We start from the raw sequence: 23,957 nt of genomic DNA on the forward strand, positions 1-23,957 counted from the left end.
AGCTCAACGGTTAGAGTGTTGTCCCGGTAAGACAAAGGTTCCGGGTTCAATCCCAGCTGCCAACGTTACATTTATTTTTATTTCCTGTGACTTCTTCTATTTCATGTTTCGTTTTATTAACATTATATTTTTCTTCACAATGCAATTAATATTACATTGATGTTTTTAACATAAAAAAAGTAATTACATTAAATTGAAGTGTAAAAGTTAGCTTTTGAAGTTAATACACAATCAAAATATTTTTTTCTGTGTCAATATTAACAGGCCTAGCCATTGGTACTTTAATAATATTAACAGGCCAAGCTATTGATACTATAATAATATTAACAGGCCTGATATTAATACTTTAATTATATTAACAGGCCTAGCTATTGGTACTTTAATAATAAATTAATAAATTAACAGGCCTAGATATTGATACTTTAATAAAATTTATTAACAGGCCTAATATTGATAGGTACTTCAATAATTTTAACAGGCCTAGGTATTGATACTTTAATAATATTAACAGGTCAGATATTGATACTTTAATAACATTAACAGACCTAGCTATTGGTACTTTAATAATATTAACAGGCCTGATATTGATACTTTAATAATTTTAACAGGCCTAGATGTTGATACTTTAATAATATTAACAGACCTAGCTATTGGTACTTTAATAATATTAACAGGCCTAGCTATTGGTACTTTAATAATACATAAATAAATTAACAGGCCTAGATGTTGGTACTTTAATAATATTAACAGGACTAGATGTTGATACTTTATATAATTGTAGATTTGTTTAATATCAAAGGTATAAATATGCCATTAACAATAGAGAGTATAAAATTAACAGAAAATTTAGAAGGATATAAATGTAAGAAATACCTACAAGTACATCCAAAATTTATAAGTAGACATAGGATAAATTAATATTGTTTAAAAAGGTATGATAGTATAGCCTTTTTGTATCTACATTCCATGCAGTTAAATAGATCTGGCACATCTGCATATATATATATATTACTAATCTAGGTACAAGCGAGTGTTTGAAATGCTTGGTCTCTGATATTGTTACATTTAAACTAACTTTGGAAAGAGAAGCTCTCGTAGATATATGAAAAAACTGTTTTTTTCACAGCTACCACATATTATTTGTAAAAAGAATACGTAATTTTTTTGCATTGTTAAATTTGGTAACGAGTTTATACATTGAATGGGTACCTAATGACTCTTGAGATTATATGCGTTTTTTAGCTTTTCGTGTGTACCCGATTTAGCTGCATTGATAAAGCACGATCCAGGCTGGTCTGAGTGACTCCAATAATTACCATTCACTATTTGACTAGTATATTATTTACACTGATGAGATATTACCTTTCATGTAGACTTAGTACCTTTTGGTTCTATACCACTTAGCACGCGCTCTGTCTCTCTTACGCCTAATATTTTATATCACTATCCCGTTTGATCAAAATGATGGTAAAACTAAAATTCTATATTTTAAATTTTTGCAAAAAGCGGTTAGACTTTTGAATCATGTAACACGCCCTTGTCGCATTTCTTGTGTTCGTTTTTATTCTATGGTTTTGCATGAAGAAAATTACAGTCGTTGATAAGAAAGTGGTCTGCATTAATATTTGGCGTTGGCGAAAGTCCGTAAATTAATATTATATACTGTTGAATATAACTGCTAGAAATAACGTCGAAATTGGCGGAAAAAAAAACTTAATTTTCAAGTTGTTTTACACAACTAAAATAATAACAGAACTTGAAATGAACTTTAAAATTTGATGAATTTGTTAAAATTCTGTGAAACAACCCGTCCTAACAAATATAATGAAAACCTTGAAATTCTTAATGGAATTCGAGAATTTAACCTGTTGGAACATTGGGACTGTTATGACAGCTATATTATACTTACTACCGCCAGAAAACTCGAAGTTGGACGCTACATGTTGGCAGGAAAATAAACAAAAACGTCTAACCAAAAAACCAATCGAAATTATGGGTAAATACCGTTCACAAACTGTTACAATTTTTAATTTATTTAGTACCAAGATTGCTAAAACCAGGGGTTAGCCTTGAGCACATACACAGAGCGACTTAACATGTCCACAAAACGAGTACGTTCCGGTTAGAACTTCAACAGACGAAATATTTTAAAAACTCTCAAGTGTTCAATGTACAATTTTTTTTGTTTTATGTAAACAAAAAAAAAACTCATTGAATACTCCATTGCCCAACATAAATACTCAAACAGGAAAATAATACATCTTTTGGATAGAGAAATATAAGATTTTATTCTACTAAACTAAAGCCAGATCTACCAAATCAAAAAAATATATAATACAGAAATTAATATATCATTTAAAACTTACAAACATGGCTGAGAGAACTGGATAATGGATAGAGTGATAATCAACTTGCCGACATTATGAATAAAATGTAAAAACAACTAAATCATATAAAAAAATACAGGCCGTCCCAGAACAGGAAACCCTAGTGAGGAGGACTGTGAAAACTGTGAATTTATTCTTAAATTATGCTTTTTACAGGGTGTAGCAAAACAAGCATTGCAGTTTCGAAAGTATGTTGGGGGAAGAAATCTGCTAGGGGTCTCATTGTATCGGGAGGGTCGTGCCGTTTTCAGTCGTTACCATGGTTTGGTTCGGACAACACCGGGGATTTGCCATCCGCACGTTTCTTGAAAATAGCCGTTCTATCGCCGCCACCCGGCGGGCCTTCCGGTTGCAATTTGCGCCTTCTTTCTATGGGGCTACCTAAAGGAAAAATTTTTTAAACGTCGTCGTCGGAAGAACTGAATTTTAGAGGAAATCGCCGCTATACCCGTCGAAAACTTCAGAAATCGCCTTTATCAATGATTTGCTGCTGAAGGCCACAATCTTTCTGATGTCATCTTCAGGACGTGATGCATAAAACACCACGATGCACCAGAACAAATAAAATAAACCCCATTTCTGTAAGTTGTACCGTTTCTTTAATAGCCCTTCAGAACTCTGAATATATGTTTTGCCACATTCTGTACTTACACCATGTACATGATACTTGTAAAAATGTCTCAGTATCTTGATATAGTTGATGACATCTAACTATTACTTCCAACGGCTAATAATATTTTGATACAATGCTTATTTGAAGGTCCTTGTAAAATAGATGAGTAGGTCTCATCTAGTGTGATCTGTTACGAGCTGGACCATCTGAGATCTGTTATGTTCTCATCTCGGCTCTCTCCTCGCGTCACTTTCTTCTAGTATCTCTCGCGTCTCCCAGTGGACCATTAGCCGCCTAGCGGAGGAATGCTTGCAGATCGCGGACCCGGCCGAGCGTTTACTGCGGAAGCCATTTCACGATTCAGAGGACAATGTTATGGAAAATCGCATTCACGATTGCTCTGTGTTAGAATGTACTAGATAGGCCTTCCAAGTCTAATAAATATTATAAACAATTAATTCCATTTTCGACATGGTTAATCGATTAGGTTTCCAATAATTTTTTTCTCTCTTTGCTCCTTTATCGATGTCCTAGCTGAAGTTCTCGGCGTTGCACTGACTTAACCCAGAGTTTTTTTTAAAATTAAAAGTATAAAGTAATTTTCCTTTTATTTTGAACGTCGACTATGCAAAATTTAATTAAAAATTATTAAAATTCAGCTTTATTTGGTGGAAAAAGGGGAAGGGAGTATTTTTTTTGAAATATTATTTCGATAGTGACCTTTTTCCTGTGTTTTGAAGATCAAGTGTGCATAATTTAGTCAATCTCAGAATAAACTTCAGATTTTTATAAAAAAAACAAAGCCACGCGGGCGCCCGCCACAGACACTCTTCTTTATATAAATATGTAGATATATGGAATATAAAAATATTTATAACTTTGAAACACCTTTCCATTATCAAATGAGCCCATGAGATGTGGACCTTAAAAAATTCTCTTTTACATGATTGATTTTTGGGGTGTTGTTCCGTGTTGCGCTTCGTCCACCTCTAGCCAAAGCTTTAAAACTTCATAAACGTAACTTAAAATGGTTTCATCCTTGTTTTATATTACATCCATACAGGAGGCACTGAGGGAAAATATTTGCCTTAGTGTCTATGTCATATTAAGGAGTATTGCATAGAATACTACACAACCTTCATTTTTCTTACTTCCTTCCTTTATCTATTTCTTACACCCTCACAACTTACTTAAATTGGGGATGCTATATTGTGAGTCCAATTGGCTGCAGGCAGTAGGAACTTACGCGGATGTGGAATACACCTAAAACAGGCAATTAATATGCAGTCACCCTGAGTCACATTATGCCCGCTGGTTCCTATCTAACTAGGACGACTCCATTGGCTTAGTTCTAAGCATTTTAGGTTTAAGCTCAAACTTCAGTAACCACCAAAGAATTTCTATGGAATTCGCAAACGGTTAGAATTAAACTCGTGTTTTTGTCATCGGACTTGTTCGCTCAGTGAAACGTCGATGCTCACGCAAAATGATTTTTATGAAAACTCTGTGCGTTTGATGTTGGTAATAATTTAATGATAATTACTGATAGCCGAAGCTATTTGACGTAAATTTTCATCCCAGACACTTGATAAATGGACACTACTTTCGGAATATTGTAGTCTAATCGAGAAACTAGAGAAATCAAAAATGGTACTTAGTACTCTTGGAAAATCTAGCTTTAGATACATTTTTCTTTGAAATCGTAACACTATCAATTGATTCAGTACATATAATTACAATTAAAATAACTAGGTGGTAATTTACACAGGATTCAGTCGCCACTTATGTTTATCATGCAAACTAATAATTTTAAATCCTACTTGATGATAGATATTTTCATTTTTACATCGCTGTACAAATATATACCATTTATAAAATGCTCTATCTTATTACTGACTATAGATTGGACAATTTACTATAATGACCTAAGGTTGAGAAATTGCTTCCACCGGTTGATCGATCAATAATACAAAACAACCGTTGTATGTACAATGCATTTAACGAACGAACGTGATGCTGCGATTTTTTTCGTCACAAGTACCTTTAAATACAGAACAAAACATTAAAAATTTTAAATACAGAATTTTTTACGAAAAGGGATTACAAACAGCAATGTAAAAATACTAACATGATCATTGTAATGTCCTTTAATTATGACTGATCATTTGTATTTCTTTGTGTAATGATCGCTTGAGTCTTCAATAAGGTACACGTAGTTCGTCGAGATTACAAGTTGCTTTATTACTATAAGGTATACAATAGTACTGTAAACTGTTGTAAGGACGTCCTGTGCAGTGAGTCTTTTTTTTTTTTTTTGGTTTTAGGCATTTCACCCTGAAAAGAGTGCTTTGTGACTGTGAGTCTTAATAAGTTATTCTACTTGCTGCTGCTCGGCTATTGCCGGCTGGTAGTCACGATCGGCTGGTCCGGAAAAGGTCGGAACCATTCGGCTGTGCGCCCGATCATTCGCGTGTTAATATAACAAATAATAATAAACTTGACTGGCACTACAATAACTCAATTTCCGATCAGGTTAAAGTAAAAAAAAATGTTAATAATTTATGAAACTGGATCGAATTTTCCTAAATATAATATATGTGTTTTTTTTCCTACATTATTAAAAAAAAAGATTTATGTTTGAACTAAATTAAATTGCTGTAATTTTTTTAAAATTGTTCATACTTGTTAAAATCTTATTTAGGTGACTTTGTAAAATGTCCTCTACAACACAGATGAATTACCAGCGTAGAGAACTCGTAAACAAACAAAAAACATGAAACGAAATATAAAAAAAGAAATATGAAAATAAAAATAAATAAAATTAAAAAATTGTATGCGAATCAAATTGTGGTTTATTATGGACTGTAAATAATACACTACTCTTGGATTAGCTGAGGTTAAGCTGATTTACCCTTGGTAATTGGTATGCGTCTTATGGCAATCACTGCACAAACTTCCGTAATCCTGACTCCGCACAGGTTTTCTTAACAGACTGGACATGTATAATAATATTTTGCAATGTCACTAAGGTAGGTATGTAAATACTCCACTCTGTTAGACAGGGACAGGTAGTTGGCTATAGGTAATAGGGTGGTAAGGAGTGCAGGAACATACGCTAAAGTAGGGAGATGCATACATTTGCGTCAACAATATGATAGTGTAAGTAGGTACTGTTGAACATTAACCCCTCCAGGGTTCGATTGTCATATTTGACCGGGAGTCCATATTTAATAAAAAAGTATTTTGTCTTTTTTTCTATCACGCGGAAATACATAATTTTTTGAGGTTAGAAAGAGAAATAATAAATATTTTCAGTTTGCCTCAAATATTTGTACTGGATTCCATTCCACAAAGTGAAGGTACAGTTTTCTTACAAATTCCGCAAACAAAACGAATGTGTTTTCGAAATATCGAGTTCTCTCAATTTTTTTTTATGAATGGAGTATTACATTAAATAAAAATGTGGGTAACATTTTTGACAACATTTTTCACGTTTTTGATATTAAAATTCGATTATTTATAAAGAGTAATGTTTATTTTAAATGCATACGCCGGAAAGATAATTTTATCTAATACAGTATTTATATTTAAGGAAAATTAAAAAAAAAAAATAAGATCTAGCGCATGGTATCTAGCGCATTTGAAAAACATAGAATAATTGCAAACTGAAAAAATGTTCTGAAGGGTAGTTCTTCTTCATTTATTTAACATATTGTTATCCCATCCCATAAGCTTTAATATAAATAGTTTTTGCTTTTATTTGACTCTGTGATACATAAAGTACCCACTTCACAGATGTTATTGCGGGAAATCACTAAACTTATTTCTTTATTTCAATGACAAAGCGATATTACAGTATAGTTATTTTGTAAATAAAGAGAAGGCCAGAAACGACGAAACATCGGCGAACCAGACAATATCTCGCCGAAGCAACAAAGAAAATTTCACAAAGTAACAAGAGACACCGGAACAATGACAAACGAGACCAACGAGGAAAACCGCCAGACAAGCTGAGATACATTACATCGATAGACAACAATACTGTGGCTTCGAGGTGCTTTCAATTATTATACTCCAGATAATGTCTATAAACTCGTATATATGTAATATGTAGTTGGCTTTTGCGAACCCTCGCGATTCAACTATAGCTTGCTGTCGTTAAATGCGTTCCATCGATACACTCATTTCACCCAAAATCCACTTAGGACTGTTTTTGGTTATCTGCCATTTTTGAGAGAACCGTTGAGTCTACAGATATTAATCTAGTCTCAAATGAAAGCTAATTAAATTTACAACAACTTATTTTTACTTATTTCCCATAATATTTGACGTAGGATGCGTATTTTATAAATTATTTTACAAAATAAGTGACCATTTCGAAAAAATTTCACTTTTTCGAAAAAATTGCCTATTTTTGAAGAACTGTATCTTGAAAACCAATGGCTGTGTATGGCTTGCTTTGGTCTCAAATTATAGAAAATTTAGTCTACTTTAAAAGTATGTCTTCCAATTACACCGGTCAGACCCTTCCTTTACTGAGATATTGAGCAAAAACTGAAAAAAATCCGAAAATATCCTGGTTTTTTAGGTCCACCGCCGCTCGCACATCACTTTCGAAGTTGCAAATTTTTTTTTTTAATACTGGTTTAGGTCCTAACAACATACAAAAAATTCAGAATGACTGGACCTTTTGCAAGCACAACCCCCTTTTCATGTTTAACTTGACTAATAATATGAGTAGGTACTCGCAATAAGTAGGATAGTTCCAGAGTGGAAGATACATTCAGAATTGTATCTTCCACTCTTGAACTATAGTTCTGAATGTAACTTTTACTTCAGAATTATAGTTCCAGAGTGGAAAATACATTCAGAATTAAATATAATGAAGGTATTCTCATTTTTTTGTTGTGTTGACGAATAAATTGTCTATAACGATTTAAAATGTGCCATTTTCGATTTTTCAAACCTCGTTTATATTCGTGAATTCAGCGGCGTCGATAACACGCCGGGTAACGTTGGTGGTCGGTTTCTATGTCATAGTGACGTTGTAGCCAGTTGGAACCGTATCAGAATGAGAGTTTTTTTTTAAATATATAATTATGATTGAAAATATTAAAATTACCCATTTTCGGTACTATTATCCGAATCAGAAAAATTAACTTAAAATCTTCCACACTTTTTTAGCGGTATTCATAGTTTTTGAAAATACCCCATTGTGGAATCCTTACTGGCTTCCTGGAGACGGTTGAGAGCAGTTGAGACTCTTGTCTTATTCACATAAAAAATATATAATTCAGGTTTTCAGTTTTAGTTCTGCATAAAAAAACTGCTTTTTAATGTAAGTGGAAGAAAAATGTATCCCGAGGTCAATTTAATAAATTCTTAATAGAAATAATTTAATCACAAGGTTTATAATTATTATCGACTCTCCATCCCTGCTGTGTGTTACAGATATTTCGTTATCTTTTATGTTATTTTAAATTTTTTATTGTTGTTTATATTTACCACTTTCTTTAATTTTTTTGTGACTCTTCATGTCACAAATATTTTTTGTAATATTCCATACTCATTATACCCCTGTGTGTACTGTACAGTGTAAGGACAGTCGAACTATATTGCCACCCGGTTGTGCAGTATTAAGTTGATTAAGGGAGGGTTGTAGGAAGGGATTTATTAATGCGGATATTGAAGACGCCAGGATTAAATTTATTAGATTTATACAAAAACGAGTCGAAGAGACAATCCGTTATCCTGAAGCCACATTAACTGTGACCGGGTGTTCCGCTCGTGTTCGTCAATTTTCACGCAACGGAGATCAATGCTGCTAGCTCCTTAGAGCAGGCTCCATTAAAATACTCGTATAACAGACTCAGTATGCCTACATCGCGACTGTGCATTAAATATGGTAATCGATTCAACTAGGTTTATCAAGTATTGTGGGGCTCCAGCCCAGAGGTGGCTACCAAGTTCAATTTTTGGGCGTAGGTACTTAAGATTTATACAGGGTTAACAGCTGGAATTTTTTTAAGAATCTGCCAGCCCTATACAAAACGTCCAATAAATAGATATATGTAAAAACACAAAAAAACTGCCTTTTCATTTACCTTCTTAAAATTAATTTAAAAAAAAAAGTTTATTTTTATACGTAAAATTAATATCGATAGTTTTGATTTGTTCTCGATCATGTCGATTCAACCTTATAATGGCGTGTTTTTATTAGTTTCGAAAGTGTTTTTATGTAGGTGGCAACACTGGTTATTATTACCTATTTATTATCGCAAGATGGCAACCTTGACTAATGAAATGAAATGATTAATCTCACCAATAAACCCAGCAAAAAATGTGTTTTTGTATGCCGTGGTGAAACGTTGCCTTGTAACTTGTCTGGTTTCAAAGATACGTAGATATTTCTACTTATTGTGTCTAATATGCAATATTTAATCGGTTATTAATTTTTAATAATTAATTCTACCAGACCGGTTAAGACAAAAAAACTTAGGTGTTAAAAATATTGTGCTATAGAATAATTATATGACAATAGCTGAGGAGTTATCCGGGCTTTACGCAGAGTCTTTCAAAATCAGATGTAGACATTAATTTTCCTCTTATTTTGAACGTCGAGTGTGCTAAATTTCATCAAGACCTATCAATATTCTGCTTTAAGTGGTGAGGTGGTTTTTCTCTTATAAACTGTGACCTTCCTCTTGTTTTAAAGGCAAATAGTGCAAAATTTCATCAATCTCTGAATAAAACTATGGATTTGTTTAAAAAACAAACCCACATCGCAACACTTTTCTTTATATTATTTAGAAAATACCTTTTAATGCTTTTGTTTTCATTTGTTTTTAATTCTATAATTATAGTTTTACTTGTAGATACTTCCTACCCGGCTTCGCCCGAGTTTCAATGCTGTTTTTTATCAAACTAATTTGTGTCACTAAACAATTTTTGTACGTAAGTATTATGGTACAGCAATATAGTTATGCGTCTTGTTTTTTTAATGTTACGTGGTGCTATATCTGTCACCAAATGATATGTTCTCATAATTTTTCTTTTATATTTATTTGACCGGCCAGTGGCTGTGTTGATATCGCGTCTGGTTCCCACGTCCGTGTTTTTAAAATCATCGACTGGCTAAATCCTCATATACGACATCAGCAACGTCTTCCGCTTATTACGGTGGTAGTACCAGAAGCAGGATTTAGGATACTCTTAGCCCGGAAATGTATGTTTTTCTATTAAAAAGGGAAAGTATTGTATACAATATAAACAGTTTTAGAAAGAGAGAAAATCAAGCTTCCTCTTTACATTTAAAAGTTTACCATGGAAGCTCCCGTATAATTTGAAATAATTCTATAAAAATAAAACCGCCAAACAGTCCACCCGGTCAAGTATTATAAATTTATTGTCATGATATCTTTATATTACGGTTGTCTAGCTAAACGCGTTCTTAAGTTTCTTATAAAATGGTCAAAAAAGATCAAAAGAAAAACACCACAATAACAAGAAAAGTGATTTAAAAAACTTTAGACATGTTTGCGTAAACATATAACTTTTAAATTTAACTAACGTTTGCAATATATAAATCTGAAAGACTCTTTCATATGCTTTCAAAAATATTGTTTTATTTTTGTGATATGTTGAAAAACCAGCGAATCTATCTTAAATTGAATGTCAAGCGGGAATATTTAATGACATGATTTGGTTTCATGTAGACCCGACGGGTTACTGGATAAAGTACATAATAAGTACTAATTTTTTTACTGACTTGTCGGATTTGATTTTTTTTATCTATTTTAAAATACTCGTACATACATTTGAATTTCAATTTGGTTTTCGCGAATGAATTAATGCAGATCTTGGAAGTAGAAAATAACTCACTAACCAAAATCCGATCGATCTGAAACTCAGCATTTAACCTTTTTGTCCATGACAGTGCATTCTTTTCACATTTTGTGGCAATTTATCTGAATTCGGATGGCATTACAGCAGTTAATGTATAAAATAAATGACAGTTCTACCAGATCAGCATTTGGCGAGGTTAGTAGAGTTGTCGGGTAGAGGATGGTTCAATTCACAGTCAAATCAATTTTTATCTGTTTCTGCTTAAAGACATTTGAAAATAGAGTTATTATGGTAAAAAATAATTGACCGGTCAGTGGCTGACTGCATCGCGTCTGGGTCCCACCCAGACGTAGAGTGTTCAATTCCCCGGCTGGCTAAGACTTCCATCACGACACAAGCAAAATTTTCTGCTTTCTCTGATGGTAGTAGGAAATTTTATGATATTTTCAGGCTATTTGTAACATAGGAGTATTTGATTTTTACCGGTTGATTTTTATTTAAACTAATTCTATTTAAAATTTATTCACGCTACATGTTGATCATGACAGATTCATCTCGCCACAGTTTCCTGTTTACAATCCAGTCCATTGTAAAAAAATTACATGCGTTGCGTAACCCATTAAAAATAATAATAATATTGGTTGCATCATGCAGTCACGATTTAGCTCAGTTTTAATAATAGAGAATAGATTTTGTGCAGTAGTTTCAAGGTCGTATATTTATTACGGTTCTCGTATAAACATTGACATTGTCACGTACAAAATCAATTCACTTTCAATCGATGATATTTAAATATTCATAGGTAACTGTTGCTATATATAGAAGAGAGAGGTGGCCTTTCTAATAGATTATACAAAACACGTGTAATAATAATAATCGTCAGTTATTATCCACTGATAGGGACATGTAAATTTCGCGGTATTTTTTCGGTGAAATTCGCGTTATTTTTGTCAAAATTTGCGTTATTTTTTAGCGAAATTCTATAACTCTTCTGACTCTTGACATGGCCCAACATAAATATAACTTTCTCAGGCGAACCCCGAATTTTTATAATTTTAATTTTTCATTCATATGAAAATATACCCACCATAAAACTAACGCTTTCATTTTATAAAATACTCATCTGGGGGTATTATTTCCTTTGTGTTTTCAACAGACCGCAGTATGAATATTTGATAAGATGGTGAATGGAGAAGAACGATTTGTCTTACATCGTTTGACAAAGGAAACAATTAAAGTATGCATCCACTACGACCTCCGTGGTCGAGGGGTAAGGTCCTCGACTACGAATCCGGAGTGTCTGACTTACTTTAACCAGTGATTCCTGACATTATTTGAAGAAAAATGTGAAAATAAAATTTTGGTTTAGTTTTTTTTTTGTTTATTTTTTTATTTTCATTTACAAACGCCATAAATTTTTTTGAAGTTACCACCCAACCCTCACCCTGATTGTATCTGTCCATTACCTACTGATTTTTAAAGTTTTTAGTTAAAAAAAAAACATCATCTGAGACCAAAATTTAATTTTCACGTATCCTGAGCACATTTGAGTAAAACATGTAGACTTCATTTTGCTGTCCGATGACATATTTTTTCAATTAAAAACAAAACAAAAAATATATCACACACCACCACTGATTATACTGCTACACGTCATGACGGATCACGTGATATGTTTCGAAGGCTAACTGTGATGCTGGAAAGAGACTAGGATGGAAAAAAAAACTATTATCAGACAGCAAAATGACATGTACATTTATGATTTTAAACATCCTCGGTAATCGCTGGTTAAATAATATCCTTTTGGTACATATTGTTACTCTTACCTGACTGCGGGAATGTAGAGTTGGGTCAGTTGATAGTTTTACACTATCCGAGAGACTCGCGAACCTCTAGCGTCGTGAGCGGGTTGCGATAACTTGCTCTTTGAGCGGGTTTTTCGGGTGCGCTGCCGGTCGCCGTACCAGATCATACACGACGTGAAACCCAATTACCCGTCACCCGGGTACATTTCCTTCGGCGTAGATAGATCACATATTTGTAGTATATTTTTATTTTATTTTGTCAAACCTATTAACGAGCAATCTTCCCGTCATCGGGAACCGGTCAAAAGTATCTGCAAAAAGAAGCGGTTCTATGTAGGTCTCCGGTAAATGGAAACTGGAACCACAATGATTGCCTATTTTAGATTTTAGGAATTTATTTGTCTACAAAATTCGTGCTTATGCATCTTCTATTCTATCATGGAGTGGGTAGTGACATCCTGGTTCTGGCGTTCGACCCACTAAACCGGCACCTGGAACCCAGGTTGCGGGAGCGGGTCTCGAGACCCGGGTGCTGACAATCTCTGTGCTCTCGCATCACCACTCCGGTACCCAGGTCGCGAGAGTGGGTCGGGTGACTCGGGTGCTTTTGAAAAAATAGCCCGCTCGCTCTCTGGATGCTCGCGAGCGGGTTTCAATGAGCGGGTAGTTCACAATCGATACAGGACTACTCGAATATGACTCTTAGCGGTGGTCACACTAAAGTAGATGTTTATTTGAATGTCTGACCTTTGATTGTAAATTGTTACAACAGACGTAGGTGCAAAGATAAATGTGTTTCAGAAAATACAGTATGCATACGAAATGTCCAACGAATGTTGAAACTTTCCTGTATATTTCCCTTTGTGGTAAAATTTATGTGTGAGAACGAACCAAAAGTTTCATTTGATTAGTTCAAAGAGCTCAAAAACACATGACATGTTTCTAACTATCGCTTTTAGCTTATTTAGATGGCATTATAATATAGTGAGATGGAACAAATGTAAATATAAATAAAAATAAATCTGATGGGGTCAACAACCGTTTCTAACATACACAAAATTAACAAAAGGGTTTGATAAAGATTATGTTAGATGTTTTCTATTTGTTACATGAGGTTTCTTAAATAAATATAATTAAACCCGCTTTAAATTGCAGTTCGACGGTCTCCTGGTCGAGGCACTCCTGGACTCACAACTAGCAATGTGGAGGTCGTGGGTCCAATTCCCGGTTAATATGTGGTATTCCACAATTTATTATTTTTAAATAATTTATATAATTATTTATTCACGCCTTTAAGGCTTTTATATGTATACTTTGTTATAGATGAGTTGTTCAGGAGTACGATAGTAATTAAATAGTACGTAACATAATAAACTGAGTATGAACAACATAAGTTATCTTAGAGAGTTCTGATGAATAAAGGAGTTCAATAATTTTATATAATAACAAGAATACAAAATAAGTACTTAAGGTTCTATGAAAGTAGTAACAGAGCAATGTGTAATAACTTATAAAATAAAAATAAACACGAACAGTTTGTTGTAAATAATTTTTGTATTTGTATTTAGCAAACCTTTACTATGCCAGATTGGGTATTTTAATATACACTATATTATTTGCGTAAAATTCCAGAGTGAAAGATTCTCTCAATATCGTCTCAAACCATTTTCAAGCGAGAGAGAGAGAGAGAAGGGGTTGAAAACTGCCATATTCGTGTTGAATGTTTCATATTTTCTTTCGTGGGTCTCTCATTAAAATTTATTACCGAAATCAGTTCTGCATAAATTAAATGGACTACTGTTATGTTAGATAGAGTTAAAAGAAACGGCTTCGCGGTCTTAAAAAAAATAATTATTCAGTTTGATTGTGTATTTTGGCCTCAAATTCAAATTGGAGTTTGGCATAAAAAAGGCAAGAAATCATTCGTCTAAGTTTTTGTCGGCTTTTAAAAAAAATCCGCTTATTATGATGATAGTAGGAGTTTTTAACCCGGTTACCCTGAAATGCATGTTTTTGTTAATTTTGAATTAATTTGTTTCGAATTTCAATGGTTTGCGATCCCATCACTTCACTTGCTCTCAACACGTTTAAAACAACATATTTAGTATGCACACTACAAACTACGCTCCACCGAGCAACTGTACAATTTGTAAATCAAACCAGCCATGGAGATACTGACAGCTGCCTTGTTGTGTTATTTAAATAATTTAGTCGCGTTCACAACAAGTACAATAACTCATTGACTAATTTGGGAAAAGCGATACGTGGGTTGGCATTCAAGAACGTGGTTGACAAAGAGATATCCTTCGCTAGAAGCAAGTGAAATTTTATGATTATTCTGTTGCAAGACATAGGGGATATTTCACCATCCTCTTGATAGCTTATCCGTAGGATAACGTTTTTATTTATAAAGTCCGAGTTTACTATTCGATACTCAAATCTATGAATAGTGGCTGTACATGGTAAACGTTTAACATTTACATAGCAGCATACAGCATAGTTCACTAATAGTTATGTTATCTTTGTAAATTACAATTTCACGAAGATAATAAATATCAATATACAGGGTTTTCCAATAAGAGGTGTTATTTTGATATTCAATCGTAAAATATCAATGGTTTCGTTGCTTGTGTGGCACGTAGCGCCGTCTTGTTAAAAGTAAACGTTGTCCAGATCAATACCATCCAATTCCGGCCATAAAAAATCATCTCTCGGTAGTGCAATCCATTCACCGTAACTGTTGCTCCAGCCTCATTTTCAAAAAAGTAAGGTCCAATGACTCCGCCGGACCATAAATCGCACCAAACAGTCACACGTTGAGGATAGAGAGGCTTTTCAACAACAACTCTTGGGTTTTCCGAGTCCCAGATGCGACAATTTTGCTTGTTGACGAAGCCACCGAGGTGGAAATGGGCCTCATCACTCAAGATGATTTGCATTTGATTCACTCAAGTGAATTTTAATAATTTCAATGCGTTGTCGAAGCGTGTATCGTTCCATTTTTATTAATGGCGTAGTTTTTACTTGTGAAATGTCAAAAAATGACAGGTTCAAAAGTAACATCTACCGAAATAGCGGGCTATTCAAAATAACACCTCTTATTAGAAAACCCTGTATATTATAAAAGTAAGCGTACAATGTGGGTGCCGTTAAAACTCAGAAACGAGTACCAGTACGATCGAGGGAGTTATATGGTGTGGTAGCCCTCTAGCTCCCATTCATGAAGAAGGTTCCCGTTTTTACCTGAAGGTAGTGCTTTTGTAGATAAAAGGGCTGGAAGTTTCGCTCTCTAGAAATTTCTAGAAGAGTCCAGAACATTCGAGAGTATTTGACAGCATTCCACAACATTCCAGAACATCCCTGAACATTCTGGAATGTTGTGGAATGTTCGGGAATAGTCTGGAATGTTGGGGAACGTCTTAATATTTAGCCTGATTATGTTTGTGCTCGCAAAACTCGAAAAGTAGTCGACCGAGATCGGTGAAAATTTAAAAGTTTGTTCTTATTAGTGCCAGAAGTGTTTAGAGATACTTCATGCAATATCTGTAATGAGATACGGAGTGGAATTAAAGTCGATGTAATGTAGTATTTTAACACTAACATTGTGGTATACAGTAGTGAATGGTGGATGAAGTCAGAGGCGCCTGAGAAAGACATTAGCAATAGCGAAACATTGCGAGCGATTCACAAGTCTCTTTATGTAAAGAAAAGTGTCTGTGGTGGGCGGTTGGACACCGGATGGGCGGGGTGGATTTGATTTTTATACATATCTACGGTTTTATATCAAGATTGATGATAGTTTTGTACACTTGACCGTCAGAACAAGAGGAAGGTCATTGTCTACATCTGAGTTACAATAACTAAAGCCTGGGCAACTCCGAGGACTTTATCTAGTATTCTAAATAAAACTGTACATATTTATGATTTAAAATTTTCACGGCCAAAAGTATTTTTGGTATTTGTTTTTGGGGTGTTATGACGTGTTGCGCTAACTCCTTCTTTAGCCAACGTTTCAGACATCATCACACATCTGCCCTGATTATGGACACTGTAACGTTGTCTGAAACGTTGGCTAAATAAGGATTTAGCGCAACACGGCGTAACACCCCAAAAATAAATAGAAAAAAATGTAACAATTATTTTACAAGCAATAATTATTCGCCTGAAACACTCATCCACATTGAAAAATCTCCTGATAAAAGATACATGACGCCAACGGGACTCGAACCCGTGTCCCTTCGATTTCCGGTCGACAGCTCTAGGTCGACAGCGGGTTCGAGTCCCGTTGGTGTCATGTATCTTTTATCAGGAGATTTTTCTATGTGGATGAGTGTTTCAGGTGAATAATTATTGCTTGTAAAATAATTGTTACCCTTTGTGCTATGCATAAAAAATCTTGTCTTAAAAACATTAGTTTACCAAAAAAATAATAGAAAAAAATGTACCTATTTCATTCGTACACACATATTCTTTGAATGGCTGTCCTTTTCATAAGCGTTTCTGCATATTTAAATAAAACGTGTCTTGTATTTTTATGATGTTATTTGTCCGAGTGCGATATTTTATTATTATTACAGATCAGTTTTTTTATTACATTTTATCACAAATGAATTTTTTTATTACAGATCAACAGGCAGAAACACTCTCGGCTGAAATAGCCTGAACTTTGCGAGGACGGCGCATCAACAGCCTTAAAATGGATTCGGAAAGGTTAGTACCTCATTTTAATACATGATCTTTTTGATCCTTAATAATGAATAAAATTATTCAGCTTAAAACACATCTATCTGCGCGCTCCACACGCTCTTCTGTCATATTCAAAGTCGTTCAATCGAAAACAAACTGTAAACGAAAACACTTGAAAATAATTAGTAATTTTTACAGTAACAAAATATCACAAGTGGATATTTTCAATTGCGAATTTGATAAATTTTAAAAAAGGCATAAATATTGTTTTTCTGACATGTTATCAGTGATTTTTCTACATTTGTTTATGTTATTCTGTTATGAATTTAATTTGTTTTATGTACTATATATATACTCTCGCATTATATTATAATGTGCAGGGTGTTCGGGGGTAAAGTGCGCTAACTTCGGGGTTTGTTTGGGAAAATAAATATTCAGAATCACATCCCGAAGTTAGCACACTCTACCCCCGGACACCCTGAATTATGGTTTTTGATTTATGTAATTTTTTTAATTTCTTAACACAAGGATGAAACGTATAACTGGTTGTATGTTTGGTAAGATGTAAAAAGTATGATTATACTCAACTTACATGTTAAATGATGACATTGACTTTCAATATTAAACCTTAAGATTTAAATATGAACTTAAATATTTAAATATTATATTATTATTATTTTTTTTTTTAAATAAATATAAAATAAATCAAATTTAATAATGTTATAATAATTATTAAGTTCTGCAAGTATTTCTGTTATTTTTACAGTTTTTAATGTGAAAGCTGTTTCGGCTTTTGAGGCCATTATCAAACTGTGGATATGTCCACACGGCGACGACTTATTTATATAATTTTATTTATCCCCACCCATTTAAATTTCTATAATGGTCAAAAATGATTCATTAAGAATTGGAATAACCAAAATATTTGGTAATCCAGCAGTGTTTGCACACCTGTTAAAATTAATGACCTAAGGGTTTTCTGGTTTTCTAATTGTTGGTACGTGGGTGATTATGCTAAGGAATTATATTGTTTGGGTTTTTTGAAAATATTAAGTAGGGGAGAATTGATCATTTTTGTTTGATTATTAATTAGGGTTATGTTTGGATCATTAGTTCTTTTATTTATCTCTAATTGTTCTAGTAAATTTAATCTAAAACCCTTTCTTTCTATGTGTAAAGGTTTAGGCTCGTTGTTGTCAAGCGGGACGTGGTTTTTTTCCAAGAGGTGAGCTGCGAATTATTAATTATTATAACATTATTAAATTTGATTTATTTTAAATTTATTTAAAAAATTAAATGGAGTTCTACGAATTAAACACCAAAACAATAAATGAACTAATTATTATTTGATATTCTATTTCAATACAAACTCTAGTGTTTACCTTCAAAATTGAAGAATTTGTCAAAAATTGTAAGGGATTGTTGTCAAAAAATTTTCTATGTACTATCATTAAAGTTATTATTAATAAAACCATCAATCATTTTTTGCGTAATTTTAAAACCATTTAGGAGACACAATTTGGGTTAAATGAAAACGTTAAATTCATAGAGGGTAATTTTCGCAATGTGTCGAGTCACTTTAGTATAGAATCTCGTCGACAAAGGATGAATAATTCGCTTTGAATTTGCGTGCAATGGGTTCCGAACAGAAGGCTCGGAACCACGGGACAGAAACGCGTTATAGGTCGGACAATGCGACAAATGGCACAGAGGACAAGATGTAATACATTATGTGTCAGAGCCACGGAACTAGGGAGGTTGCTCGCATCTTATTCAGCGTCGCCCAGGCTTCACGAAGAATTTTTCAGAAATTATAATCGTGTAAAGTACACGTTCTCAAACTTATCTCGACCACCGCCCACTTTGAGAAAAAAAATCTAGTGACCCCAAAATGTGTTGCGTATCTTAAAAACAGTTTTTTTTAAATTTTTATTTTTTTAAATTTTTTTTTTAAAGAAAGACACACATTCCCGGGTTACGGATAACCTGACAATATTTGAAAATCTCCTACTACCACCACAGTAAGTTGAAAATGTTGCTTGTGTTGTGATGGAGGACTTAGCCAGCCGAGGAATTGAACACACTACGCCTGGGTGGGACCCAAACGCGATGTCAACTCGGCCACCAACCGGTCAAAAAGTTATTGCAAATATATTTTTTAAACATGCATTATCATAAGATAGATAGGATTGTGACGATATCTATCCTCTACATCTAATACCTTGTTAGAATAATAATATTTGGATGATTTGTATAGCGCCGTTTTTGTGCAAAATCACCTCAAGGGCGCTGTACAAATTTATAACACATTTCTACATTGATCTACGTTATTACTAACAATATAATGAGATAACATACAGTACAATACTTACCTGGTGGTTCACTTGAGATTAACACTTAATAAACATTAACTAAGTGTTTATTAGCGAAATTTAGATATAGGATTTGGGACATAATTGGATATTACTGGACTTTCTCTCAGGAATGGTAAATTTAATTTAAGGGTATAACAGCTTAAAAAGGTAATTTTTTAGTTTAGACCTGAATTCTGTAAGACTTGTTATGGATCTTAGTACCGGAGGGAGTTTATTCCAAGCCTTCGGCCCAGATACTCCGAAAGCGCGATCACCAAACTTAGTATTTGGCTTGCGCATAGGTTCCATCAGTCTGCCTACAGCTGCTGATGTTGATTTCCACAAACACGGCACGAACTGAAGGTGGATAGTCCGATACAATTTTCCATATAAACTTTGAGGAACCAATGTCGGTGATATTATTAGTGTTTTATTAATTTAAAAACTAACTAACAAAGTTGCGAATACCCAGTTTTAATAAAAAGATATGTTTTGTTATAAGGATTAAAAACAAACTATTACTATTTATTTCAGCTAGATTCCATGGGATTTTTACAGATGGAATTCCTTAACGCCCCCTAATTTTCTTTAAGACTTCTACTGCCCCCCTGAAAACCTCCAGCGCCCACAAGGGGGCGTTATTGCCCACTTTGAGAAAGACTGATGTAAAGCAAAGATTTTTCGTATGGGTCCCGATATAGTTTCCATATGAGGATCTATATTAAAAAAAAGCATTGTGTACTGCTGTTTGGTTTCGGTACTGAAATAGTAGCAATGCGTTGTGTGTATGTATTAGGCTATAGAGTGTAAGATACTGTCAGAATCGCCCTGGTGAGATACCACCAATCACAATGGAATCACTGCTTGAAATAATGTTAACTATTTTTAGTGACCAGATTTGATTTTTTGTGAATTTTTTAGATTCTCCACTTCCTTCCGCCGTTAGTTAAAAAAATTAACCGATGTTTATTTTAAATATTTGAGTAGAGTATAGAAAAAAGTCATTATGTTTCCCGGTCCATTAATTATTAAATTTGATCGATGTTTGTTTTAAATCAAAAAATATTCTCATATCTCGGTCCTAAAATATATAATAAAATCCCCTCTCAGCTGAAACTGTCTGCATTGTCATCCTTCGGTCCAAGAGTGACAAAATGGTTTTTGGATCTAGGCAGGACTGATTCCGAAATGTTACTAAAAATGTAATTTGTTAATTATTTATCACGAACACTTGTATGTATCTTTTTATGTATCTTTTCAGTATCTTCGTTTTAACATACTTATTTTATCTAGTCTTAAATCCTGTATTCGTCTAGGTAAACCTGTAAATTTGACTGTCCTGAAACGGGAATCCTTCCTAGTTGGACAGTCAAAAGCATGAAATGTAATCAATATTATAAAAAATAAATGTTTGAGTAGAGTAGGTGACAAATCTTTTACATCTCGGTATAGAAAAAAAGTCATTATGTTTCCCGGTCCATTAATTATTTCGCCTGCGCCGCACGTGGGAAAACGTCGCGTTTTGCGTTAGCTTGGAGTAATGTCATTTTAATGGACAAACATGCCATGGATTACGTTATGTTGGCTAAGGTTAGTAAATTCTCACAAAATTTTAATTTTATTCAGTGATAATACATTTAAAATACAATAAGCGAGAAAGACCAGTGGTCTCATAAGTAGTAAAATAAATCAGATTCATTTCACGGTAAGTTAATTTATTACGGATTAATTATAATTCTCACGTCAGCACATCATGCATTCCAAACGTAATGTAATAAGTTTGTAATTTATTTTGATGATCATTCATTGTAATATCATCGCGCTTGTACTTGCACTTATGATTTGAAGGCTATTTTTACGGAGCATCATAACCTCAAAGACTCAAGACTGGTAAAAATATATAATTTTATTATACACAAGTGTTTGAATATGCCCGAAAGATTTTAAGCACCGATTCAAAAAAGTATGATTCATTTTGCTCTTATTTAATTTATTTATTTATTAATTTTCTGTACATAAATATTTTATGGACAAAATAAAACCAATTATGGATTTCCTCCTTGTGACTTTAGCTCTACTGAGATAGCATAATAAGGAATAAGTAATTTAAATTTGTAAGAAAAGAATATGAAATCAAAAATTTATTCAAAACCAAAGATTATATAAAACGAAAAATTTAGAAAACATACATATATCAATACATTTATAGCTATTGAGAGAGGTTGTAAATCAAATCATAATAGAAATATAAACAGTAGAGATATAACATTATTCAAAAACCATCAGAGTAATATTCTTTTTTGAACCTTTTGAATTTGGTAAATTTGCAACTGAAAACATCCACCTTGGATAATGCGCTATTGTAATTATTACATAGTCTGTTCAGGCAAGAATTCTGCTTCGAGTTCGTTTTGCACTGATCCACCCTGAACAGGACAGAAGAGCGTGCTGAACGCGCAGGTACATTGAATAGAATAATATTAAATAAATCTAATATTAAATAATTTAATTATAAATCGTATAATTAATGTAACATAATTTTATTTCAAATAAGGAATTATACAATTTGTCCAAAGGAACGTCGCTATCTCAATGAAAATTCCTTTTCCACATTTCTTCAGCATATTATATTTAAATAATGCGAACAAGAAAGTCCACACGGAGAAAAAATAATATGACTGATTTATTCAAATCCTGTTAAAAACGTGATGGCAAGCCATTTATTACCACAACATTAGTCAGAATATATCGGAACACGTGTTCACGCAGCAGCGCTTTTCCTGATAAATATAATGACGAAATGCGATAATATTAGAATTTTTGTGAACTCGTGTTCCGACATCCTCATAAAATATTCATGTATCACCGATTGTTAGAAAACCAGTCAATTCATTCGCTTAAGGCCTGCAGTCCCGTTTTCAATAGGAATATAAATAATTTTACGAGATTTTGAATAAATTAGCAATATTTTATCTCGGTAAGTTTTATCCGTGCAAATAAATCCTGAATTATTCAAAATTATATCATCAAAGTTATGTATAGTCGGAAAAGAACATTTTCAACAGATGAGTTATACAAAGAATCTAAACTATTCTGTGTCCGTAAACTATTTATTTTGCAAATTATGAAATACATCTTTAAAAACAAAAATAAATTCGAAATACATGAAAACAGAATCAAAATTAGAAATAATAATGTATTTTATACTCCCCAAACAAACACAAAACAAATTCAAACACACTGCAGTTTCATTGGACCTCGTACTTTCAATCTTTTACCGAAAAATATTCAAGTGATTACTAAACTTTCTCAATATTTAAAAGAGTTAAAATTATGGCTTTTCGATACAGCAGTTGAAACTTTTTTTATTTAATTTGTATCAATTTATGTTTCTCATAAAATATTCACCATAATATATTACACTAAACACTTATAACTTCACTATACACTATTGTAAACACTTTTTATAAAAACCGCTTAGACAAAATGTAATCTTGTTTTTATTTTATATGCCCACAATTTGTTTATTTCTAGGTACAACAAAATAATAACTTAAATATATTACCCACGCACACGCTGCGCCTTAGTGGGTTTCCATTATTCGTATTGATTTATATAATATTGTATGTAATTAATGTAAAAATTGAGAAAAATAAAGGAATTAAAAAAAAAAAACTCGACGAACTCGACAGAAAAGGAACGTGCAAACAAATTTACAGGCAGATGAAATGCAAAACGGTCGAGTTAAAACAGGCAATTTTTGAATGACGAAAATAGTAAAATTTACCCTTTTTTGTTCGAAAATCCAAATTGACTGTACGATCAAACCGTTCGAGAGTTGCAGAATAGACCAGTCGTACCGATGCATTCGTTGTCTTCTCTGAAAGCTCTTCCGTTTTGTGCATTATTACTTGCAAGGCGCATTAAGTGCAATGTACAGTGTAGTGCAGTCTAGTGCAGTCGCGCCAATGACCCGAGAGCGCGAGTCGTGACCGGTGCAGCGCGTTGCAACGGCGGTAGAGGTCGATGCAGATGATGTATCGCTAGCTACAACTGCATCCAATTGCAGCTGCACTAGGTACCTCCTTCTTCTCTCAAATGAGAGCCTTCTGAAGTATAAACGATAGATTGTTGACGTATGAAGTCATAGCTTCAAAAAGACGTTCCAAAGAATTTCAAATGTAAACTTGTCATCAAATGGTCAGTCCCGTTTTGAAAAATCTCCGTTTGTACGATTGTAGGTCAATTTTTAATTTTTTGAAATTTT

The 23,957-nt window shown here is 33.4% G+C and overlaps 1 protein-coding gene across 1 annotated transcript in view; it reads left to right on the top strand.

The window, feature by feature from the left end:
• LOC149414746 (uncharacterized) overlaps positions 1-23,957 on the top strand; it is a 399,618-nt gene that overhangs the window by 57,364 nt on the left and 318,297 nt on the right. Inside the window, exon 2 of the mRNA XM_089643066.1 lies at positions 17,276-17,360. Within this exon, the coding sequence (XP_089499192.1) occupies positions 17,347-17,360 (14 nt within the window). The 5' untranslated portion in view covers positions 17,276-17,346. The remainder of the gene's footprint in view (positions 1-17,275; positions 17,361-23,957) is intronic.

Source organism: Hesperophylax consimilis, chromosome 19 (genome assembly GCF_061612785.1).
Source record: "Hesperophylax consimilis isolate HC1 chromosome 19, BYU_Hcon_1.0, whole genome shotgun sequence".
NCBI lineage: Eukaryota > Metazoa > Arthropoda > Insecta > Trichoptera > Limnephilidae > Hesperophylax > Hesperophylax consimilis.